Source organism: Cyprinus carpio, chromosome B10 (assembly GCF_018340385.1).
Source record: "Cyprinus carpio isolate SPL01 chromosome B10, ASM1834038v1, whole genome shotgun sequence".
Taxonomy (NCBI): Eukaryota; Metazoa; Chordata; class Actinopteri; order Cypriniformes; family Cyprinidae; genus Cyprinus; species Cyprinus carpio.
In genome coordinates, this window is record NC_056606.1 from 18363058 (window position 1) to 18373393 (window position 10336).

The window sequence follows — 10336 nt, forward strand, 5'->3', positions numbered from 1 at the left end:
ATGTTTAAAAGGATAAAAAATTATTAGCTCATAAAAAAAAAAAAAAAAAAAAAAGATAATGGAAAGTCGCCACCATGATAGCAAAAATTAAATTTCTACTACTTTGAAGAATAAATAATTAAATAAATAATATTACTAATAATAATATAAAATAATAATTAAAATATGTATACAATAAATTTACATATACAACCATGTAACTATCCCCACTATATATATTCAGTTTGCATTTCAATTTGCAGAAATGAGACTGTTTTAAGGTATTCCCTTCACAACCTGACAGCAAATGTGCTTGTGCATCTTGGTGCAGATCTGGCATCTCCCTCGTAGAGAGTCAGCATGTAGCCCTCGACTTGCATAGATTCAGATGAACGCCGGTGCTAAAGCTTCACTGCAGCAGTGGTTCTTGGCATAAATGAAGTTTGGATCAATGTAATCTTTAAAACAGCAGCAGGAAGATGCCTCACCAGCAAAAGACCTAGAGCTTGCACTTATGAAGAGAACGGTCCTTAATAAGTGGATATCTTAATTAATCATTTGTATATTAGCATGCATTGATTTTGCAAGTTTAATGGAGGGGGAATATGTGCAGTCTTATCCTTCGCTGCAGCATGTGAGCTTGGGGAGAGTTCCTGTTTGCATGCTGCCACCACAAATTAACACAATTTCAAACCGTTTTTGGGCTTGGTGCATCAGATTCACATGCGGTCTTTATAATCGCTGAGCAGCGAGTTTGGTTATCACAGATGTTATCATCTCTCTCAACAGATGAGCTCCATTAAACACAAGCTATTCCTCTGGTGCCGTGCAGGATAAAAGCAGCTAGAGCTACGCAACTGCAGCCAGATCAGAATTGTGACATCTCTGTCTTTGTTCCTTGGATTCCCATAACATTTTTTATTTGCTGGCTTGTTAAATGAATGACAATCGATTGCCTTCCTTTAATGCAAGCTGCGAAGACCAGTTTTAACAGAGACATTTGAATGGAGATTGGAAATTTAAAGGCAGTCCGTGGTGTTCTCTATTGAGTCACACTTGGCCAAACAGGCTTTACAGGGCACTTGTCACCATGAATTTCATGATGAACTGTGTATAAATGGAAGAAAAACATTCATAGTAAGAAAACCATTTTATCTTTTTGCATTTCCAGCACTTTAAAGAAATAGTTCACCCAAACTGAAATTTTCTGAAAATGTACTCACCCTCAGGCCATCCAAGATGTACATGAGTTTGTTTCTTCTTTGGAACAGATTTGGTGAAATTTAGCATTTCATCACTTGATCACCAATTGCAGTGAATGGGTGCCGTCAGAATGATGGTTGATTAAAAACATCACAATAATCCAAAAGTAATCCACATGACTCCACTCCATCAATTAACATCTTGTGAAGTCAAAAGCTGTGTGTTTGTATGAAACAAATCAATTGTTAAAGTGTTTAAGTCCAAGTGTTGAATGAAAAATCCATAATGCTCCCTTCAGTGAAAAGTCCAACCCTTGTTGACCTCTCACGTTAAAATCCACTGACATATTTGTTTGTAACTGTTTTGAACTGTTTGTCACTTGTAAATGGTGCTTGATCTGTGCATATTTCTCTCCTGATTCAGACAAGTTGACTTTTCCACTGGTGAAAGAAATATTATGGATAGAGGACTTGTATTTTGGTAGGAAGCAATGAAGCAAACAATGGTGTTTGAAGTTAAAAATACTTTAATGATAAATTGGTTTCTTACAAACATGCAGCTTTTTACTTCAAGACATTTGATGGACTAGAGTCATGTGAATTACTTGTGGATTATTGTGAATATTTTTTTTTTTTTTATCAGCTGTTTGGACTCTCATTCTGATGGTACCCATTCACTGCAGAGTTTCCATTGGTGAGCAAAGTGATGTAATGTTAAATTTCTCCAAATCCTTTCCGTTGATAAACAAACTCATCTACATCTTGGATGGCCTGAGGGAGTGTCAATTTTAAACAAATTTTCATTTTTGGCTGAACTATTCCTTTAATTCAAATCATAGCCCTGCAGAGGTTCACTGCTCTTTTCTTTACATTTACGATTGTGCTCGGGTCGCTGTATTTTTGGTCTTTCCTCAGTAAACAGTGCCGCAGACAGTCCCTGTTTAATGGTGCTGCCTGGTGTCATATAATGTCTCTGCTGCCCCCGAGCTCTAGATTTGATAATGACCCACACTTCCCTCAGAGTTACACTGCAACACTTTAGTAAGATCTGTAGAAAGGACTGGCTGTGTTTTTCAAAGCAGTCGCTAGAATTTTCCTGGTTGACGTTGAATTTTTGACAAACCATAATGGTCATTTAGCCAAACCTGACAGCAATAGCACATTACTGTACATATTCAAGCAAATGCTTAATTAAAGTCTACTTCCTGTGATTACTTTTCAGCTATTCATTAGACTGACAAGGCTTTGAGAATGGTTAAGCCTTAATTAAGGGCATTCCTGATAGACTATCAATGACCATTGGCAGAATAATATGAATCATCTCCAATGCACTGCTGGCACAGAAACTGCCTACACTAAGAAGAGCACAGGAGATGGAGGAGGAGGAGGGGAAACGTTCACTGGCATTGATACAGCTTGGCTTACATTTATAGTGAACCTACTTGTGTCTGAATCCTGTAACTACAGAGGAAACCCCTCTCAGACCTTCTGCCCAGTGTTATTCTGTCATTGCTTGTGCATATTATATACTGACTAACAATGCAAACTTATGGCACTTTCATAATTATTTTAGGTTTTTGTGGGTAATTCATAATATACACTCTTATTTCTATATTTTTGTATGATCTGCTTGCATCCCCAGAGACATTTATGGTTAGTGGTGGATCTTCATGCTTAATTTGATAAAACTTGATTCACATTGCACAACTCATATATTTTCGGACTTGATTCATGCAGTGCCGTGATGTGCATATTTACATACTTTCTACGTCTTACGAATGTGCCTGTAATTTTATTTTAACAACCACCTAAAACACCCTAACTGCATAGGAATGCACTAAAAAACTTTCAAAACATGTTAGCAACCACATGGTGAGGAGTTTTGCATTGACAAACACTACTTATGTTCTTCATACAATCTAAATTATAATTATATCAGTTATTTTTAAGCATTATAATTAAGTTATCCTACATTATTCAGTGAGGACTTTACAGTGGCCTCAATACACGTCATGAACTTGCACCTCATTTTGACTTTCATTAGCTGTGTGCTGTAATGAAGTGTTCAATTTACAGTGGGCTCATTTGAAGTAAATGGCTCTGCGACACTGAATCGCACTGAATTATTACTGGCCTCCTGGAAGGATTGATTGTTTTTTTTGTTGAGAGAGAGTTGGTTGTTATTCATTATAAATTACTTGGTGGAATGATGAATAATGTTTTTTTTAATAGGCACTAACTAATGATGCAAATTACTGATTAGCAAAATGGTGGAGTTGTGTACATGGATCTTCAATGCTGATGAGAGAAAGATCTTGATTGCAGTATGCCTGCGTGTTTATTGGACTAGAAAATTTCGATTAAATTTATATTAGATTTTGATTGGGGAAATGTATTGATTGTAGTATGAATCAGACCAATGAGATCAATGCAGTTCAGAAATGTAGTCTTTACACCTCAACAGAGCCAAATGACAAAAGCTGAAATCTACCTGACTATTCATTAAATACATTAATTTTGGTTATATACCAAATCCAGATACATTTAACGAGCTAAAAGGGCTTATGAAAATGGATTGGTGGGACTTTAGGATGCATTAGTGATTGTTAGGATGAGAGCCCACCATTATGTGCAAGGGAATAGGTTTGCTTTTGACATTGGTGGGGACCCCAACCCCCCCATTCATGTCACCTAAAGTCTTCATTTATAGCCTATGTTTGCCAACATATTCATAACTAAAGTTTGTTGTTGTTGTTGTTGTTGTTAGTATGTTAAACGGACAATTACACAATTTTTATTTTGTGAACCAACATCAGCATCAGAGTGCTGGGTACATGAAAAAATACTATAGTAATTTATAGTAAATACTGTAGTGTTTTTGAACCATACTATAGTAAAGTGTATTATACTGTATATATTATAGTATTTACAACACTTTTAATGAATGCTACAGCATACTGTAGTATTAATTATAGAGAACTGGTAAACTGTAATAAATACTGTAGTATAGTTTAGTTTTTATACAGTGAACTGTAGTGTATTGTAGTATAATATAAAATATAAACTTGGTCAGTATTGGGTAAAGTAATTTGGTTATATTACTAAAGTTGTTATATTACCACAGCAACTATAGAAATTACCACAACAAATTAATTCAAGTACTTCAGTATGGTTCTAAAGCACTATAGTATTTTTTGATGTGGGGTGTCTTTGTCACGCATCAATTTATTTTAATATTATTCGACTTGGACCCAAGATGATTCTGAAAGAATATTCTGCTGCTGTTTTAGAAACGAACACAACTTTCATGCGCATCTGATTGACAGATAAACCGCACGCTCTTATTTCAGTGTTGTTGTTTTATTTTGTGGATATTTAAGCTAACAGTTTGATTTGTACATTCAGTTGAGCAACATTAATTTAAAGTTAAAGACCGTCCGCAGGGGTTCAGGATGCTGTTCCAAATCCTGCTGCACCACAAAGTGCCACTTCCATATTATTTACCATAAAATCACATTATATTTGTCCCAAATTATTGTTAATGTTCATAATGACTTTATCCTAGGCTGGAAGATTGTGTATCTTTCCGCTGTCCGTATGCTTTATATAGGGAGCTAATAAGCGCTTTCTCTTTCCGTTTGCTCTGTTTTGTCAAACACCGTACTTCAAACTCATCGATGCAACTTTGTTGCTTCCTGAAGTTAACTTAGGCTATATATGAATTGTTTGGACTGCTGTCTTAAATTTTGTACAATACCTGAGTTGTTCTGGCGCTGCGCTTCTTGTCCAGTGTGCCACTACATTCCGCCCATGTATTTAATGCCCGTCCTTGAAAGCGCGCAATTTTTTAACGTAGCCTATTTACTTTAACTTCTTAGGTAATATTAATGGTATGAGGTGTCAGATGCGTCCGAAATTACAAAAACATACATATATTTAATTGTTTGATTAAAATTTATTGCTAGGGACAGTTTGGCAGTCGCTGGATACTGGTAAAAATTTGAGTACTGCACCCATAATATTGCTTTCTCTAGTATAAAAGTTTCACAGATCAAGCACTGTTTACAAGCAAAAATAGTCCAAAACCGTTCTGAACACACATGTTGGTGGCCAGAAGTGACGGTTAATTGATGGACTTCAGTCATGTGGATTATTGTGATGTTTTATCAGCTGTTTGGACTCTCATTCTGACGGGACCCATTCACTGTAGAGGACTGATCAGAGAGCAAGTGATGCAATCCTTAATTCCTCCATATCTATTCATATGAAGAAACAAACTCAAAACTTACCTATATCTTGGATGGCCAGAGAGTAAAATTATTTTTGTGTGAACTATTCTTTGACGCGTAATATGAAAAATCTGTCATTGACATAATTTCTCTAATGAATTCATCTGCATTAGCCTGTTGATCAGCATTGCTTTTTCTGCTGGAAGTACAAAAATAGCATGTTATTTTAAATAATAGGCAGACAGAAATGGGTCTCAAGTGAGTATGTACCATGCAACCACAACAGAATCATTTCCTTCGGTTTTAGGGGTATATATAGAGAGAACAGTCAGTTTTGCTACTCTCTGGAGGTTTTATTGTGAGAAAGTCATAAATCTTTAAAAGCAAGTTTGTGTGCAAAGGTGATAATATTTCCTCTCTAATCATTAGCTCCTAAATTTTGCCTCAGACCCAGCTGTATCTTCTGGCAAGACCACCCTTGTGTATCAGTTTTAGTGGTTGCCGTATTTCTGTCTGTTTTTTCTGAAACACAACGGTGGTTCATTAACTCCTGGAGTGCCTTTAGCAAAAGATCCCACTAGATTGTGTAGACAAATAAACTGTGGAGTCTGGCTGACAATTACGTTTCTCACATCCACAGCTATTCTGAGAGGTTATTAATAGTGGGCCAAGATCTATGGAGAACTTTACACCTGCTCACTCTCTGAATATTTCATAACATTAACTTTGAAGGTCCATGTTCTTAAAGTGAAAATTATTTTGAAAAGGGTTTGACTTTAATGGCCATTTTATGACTGAACAAGACGATTTCTGGCAGTTATTTTAGAGCATTACCACAGTGAATTCAGAGTAGAAAAATAATGGGAATGTCTAAATGCAAGAATGCCAAATAACCCAAATAATACATTTTATGAACTTAAATCGCTTAATTTATTAAAAAATTAATAATTATCCAGGAGAGTCACAAATTCTGACGTTTTGGGTGACGTACCAAAAAAAGTTAAGCAGTATAAATCTGATTATTATAATTAATTTTAGTGCTTTTAAACAATTAATCAAGATTAATTGCATCCAAAATAAGTTTTTGTTCACATAATATATGTGGATTGTGTATATTTATCATAAATACAAATATATTTTGAAAACATTTACATGTATTTACATATGTATATATTTATATTCATATAATTTATATCATATATATATTGGATTTATTTGTATTTATTATATATAATATATATATATATATATATATATATATATATATATATATAAATATATATATATATATATATTTATAAACGTAACATTTTTCTTTAATATTTACATGCATATTTATATATACATAATAAATATACAAAGTACACACACGTATTATGTAAATAAAAACGTTTATTTTAATCGTTTGACAGCACTAATTAATTTTCATGTAATAGCCTAATAAAAATAGACCCAAGCGAATAATAGCCTTTAAAATGACTTAATACATATATAATGGCAATGAGGCAATAATAATGGGTTCAAATAAATCATCAAATGCAAGTAATCATATGGTTTTATTGAACAAAACTGTTAAAATACATAATGTGTCATAAACAATAGAGCTAATGTACATTATGCATTATAACAAATACCTGCTATTGTTTTTACACTTTACTGTGCAAACTAATCCTTGTTCAATATTGACTAAACCAGATTTAATTGAAATGTCCACTTAAACTTTAAAATTCAGCCAATTCTTAATTCTAGGAGTTTATGTGGAGCAGCATTTACTGTGAATGAAGCCGCACTGACACAGATGTGCTATAGCTTATTTAAAATACCTTGGAATAGCATGTTAATACCATGCTATATGGTAATTATTTAGTGCCATTTTACAGTACATATATAAAGCACCATGGTATTCTTTGAAATTACCAGCGATTCAATCACTACAGCAGCACTTATATGCTGGTTTTTCATTGATATTTTTATTTATATTGGTATTATTTTGGATATGTTCCATATCTGTGTCTTGGAGGTACGCAGTGCTGGTTACATAACAGGAAGTTTCTTTGGTGTGGTCGTAATGAGTGGGAGAATATCAGCTTCTCGGCCAGCACAGAGCTGGGTGGAGTGAGGAAGAGGAAGACTCCACAGCTCATAACAAGCCACGGGGGAATAGATCCCAGCCTACAGCTGGCCATTAACCCAGCTTTATTTATTTATTTATGAGCATTCATTATTTTTTAAGGGAAAAGATGAAAGAGGGCTAATATTCACACACACTGACTGCAGAGCTCTTGGATAAGAATGTCAGATACACACTGCAGCGAGATGTTCTACTAAAGGAACGTTTAAAAAAGAGCAGCAGAGCGTTTCTGTCTGTTATCTATATGTCTGTTCTTTGATTTATAAATTTCTCCTGCTTTGCGGCTTCTGAAAGCATTTTTGAAACAGAATAATAGTCAACTTGGATGGATGGATGGATGGATGAAAAAAATATTTTTGTAAAAAAGTGTGTGAGCTTATTGTTTTTTATTTAATAAGTATATATACACATAAATGTTGTCTGTCTGTCCTTTTTCCCCAGAATAAAATATATAGAAACATCCTTAAAATGAAAAATTTACTTGAGCAGCAAAATAAAATTATATGTTGAACTGATTTAGAATTAAGTATAATACACTGGTATAATCTCACTGGCCTGTTTTTCTTGTTTTAAGCATAAAAAGTGAGGTTCATGCTTAAAACAAAAAAGGGGGGAAAAAATTCATAAAACTGTGAGAAAAATATATACATTTTGCTATACATTAATACATAATTTTAAAAACATTTGTCCAAAATTCTTATCCATTTTATGGATTTAAGTGCCCTTAAAATGCATGAAACGCAGATAAGTGACTACACACAAGGTCTTTATGATTTTGATATTAAGTGACTGATTGATGTATTAATAATCACATAGTTCCAGTCCATTTCATGACACTTCACTGTATGATGACATGTTGGAGTTTAAGTAGTTTCCCTCTGTGGAGAGGTAAGAATCAGTGGTTTAGATGAATTGTTTAACAGCATCATGCTCTGTGAAGCGTGATGTATCACAAGATGATCTTCTCTAAACACTTCTGATGTAAAATCTTTGCTTTTAATTGTAAGTAGCTATAAAAACAGAAAGCAAAACTCTCATGGGATGTGTGGTGCCATATGTTGATGATTTTATAATTTCTGGAGAATACAGGAAGATGTTGATTCAAAAAACCTGCTGTGGAAATGCAAGCATCTGATGAATGTGTTATGCACATGCAAGGACATTAAAACGAATCAACAGTAATCTCCGGCAGATCTTAACCAACCCCTCGACCGCCCTCATTCCGACCACTTTATCTGTTAAAGCCCAAAAACATGCTCTGGTGGTGAATATCCACAGTGTTCAGTGGGGTCCAAAAGTCTGAGACCACCAAGAAAATCCTTCTGCGTTCCAATAAATAATCCAGTGGAGGTGAAACAGATCGACATAAGTGCTGATATGAAATCCTTCAGGCTCTTTCTTCTGTATTTAAACCTAAAATGATGATTTTATGTACAAGAGAGAAGAAGAGAGCCTGCTGTCTGTGAAGTCCAACATCTAATCAGATTTAATCTCTAGACGGTGGTCATGTGTGTGTGGTTCCTGTGACCATCAAAAAAGCCATCAGGCATCTGAAAAACCAAAGATTTGTATTAGATCTGGACTCTTTACAAATATTCAAGCTTATGAAGTGTATTGAAATATTCAGTTCAGCATGAAAGGTGCTCACAACCCATTTTACTTCCATTGAGACATTATAAAACGGATAGTTCCGGTCCTTGACTCTGATTTGCTGAGCCATGTTCGAAATTACTCTACAAACTAACACCTTTGTCTGTTGCTTGGCAACCACTTTGTTGCAACCACAACTGATTCTGAAGAACTAAATTGTTTGGTGGAAGAATACTGTTTTTATTAATATCATTACACTTTATCTGTTTTATTTTTTAAAACCTTACTAAGTATATGAAATAACCATTTTATAAAAGCAATAAGCCCCATGAAGCAGTGGTTAATAGTGAATTTATAACAGCTAAGGGGCGTTGTTAGGCACGATGCAGAGCACAAAACAATGTAAACCACGGCTTCTTGGGGCTTATTGCTTTATTTTATACAAGTAAAAAAAAACAATTATCCGTTTTCATTTTGATTAAATATTATAAAGAAATTTTTTCTTTGGAATAGCGTGCACTGATGAATCGTTCAAAACAAGATCATGAATGTGTGTTAAGGAAGTAAATAGGAGAAGTTCTGGTTTCATGCTGGTTTTAAACTTAATTTGAGGCATCACCTGATGTTTGTTAGAGTGGTTTGTGTACCAGACTCCACCATTGGTGTGTCCTGCAGTAAAGAGAGACATATGAAAGTTCATAGTACATGAGTTCATTCATGCTTTCCTGAATCATTACATTAGAATAGATGTCAGTAAATGAAATGAAAATGAGGCTTCTTTTGTGCAAAATGCCCATTCAGATTTTTGACATAGATTGTGAATGCAATCAATTGCTCTTTTTTTCCCAGTTATTTGTGTCTTTGAAGTTTTGAAATTTCATTATTATTGTCAAGTACAGTACAGTTTCAATTTTGCTTAAAACTGCTATTTAAAATGTCAATAATATTTTATATTACAGTTTTTGTCAATTTTTTTTGTCATTACTGTATTTTTGATTAAATGATATATATTGGATGATACTCCTATGTATGTTTATGCATACACACCATCATGCCTGTCTCTATATCCTCGGTTGTCCCGTCCTCGCACATTTTCTGTGGCAGGCGTCCTATTCTGGGACTGGATTCGTGCCCTGAAACGGGAGTCCAGACCTGTTAGCAAGCCACTCACAAGTAATAAAGGTTTTGAAATAAATGTTTCCTTA

At 34.5% G+C, this 10336-nt stretch overlaps 1 protein-coding gene and 1 long non-coding RNA gene across 2 annotated transcripts in view; one reads left to right on the plus strand and one right to left on the minus strand.

Annotated features, from left to right (window-relative positions):
- LOC122138748 overlaps window positions 1–10336 on the plus strand; it is a 33055-nt gene that overhangs the window by 17858 nt on the left and 4861 nt on the right. The window lies entirely within an intron of this gene.
- The window catches only part of igsf5a (immunoglobulin superfamily, member 5a), a 9061-nt gene continuing 6751 nt past the window's right edge, over window positions 8027–10336 (minus strand). The window contains exons 7-9 of the mRNA XM_042733017.1: window positions 10179–10264; window positions 9751–9800; window positions 8027–9091 (exon numbers count right to left, since the gene is read on the minus strand). Of these exons, the coding sequence (XP_042588951.1) occupies window positions 9035–9091; window positions 9751–9800; window positions 10179–10264 (193 nt within the window). The 3' untranslated portion in view covers window positions 8027–9034. The remainder of the gene's footprint in view (window positions 9092–9750; window positions 9801–10178; window positions 10265–10336) is intronic.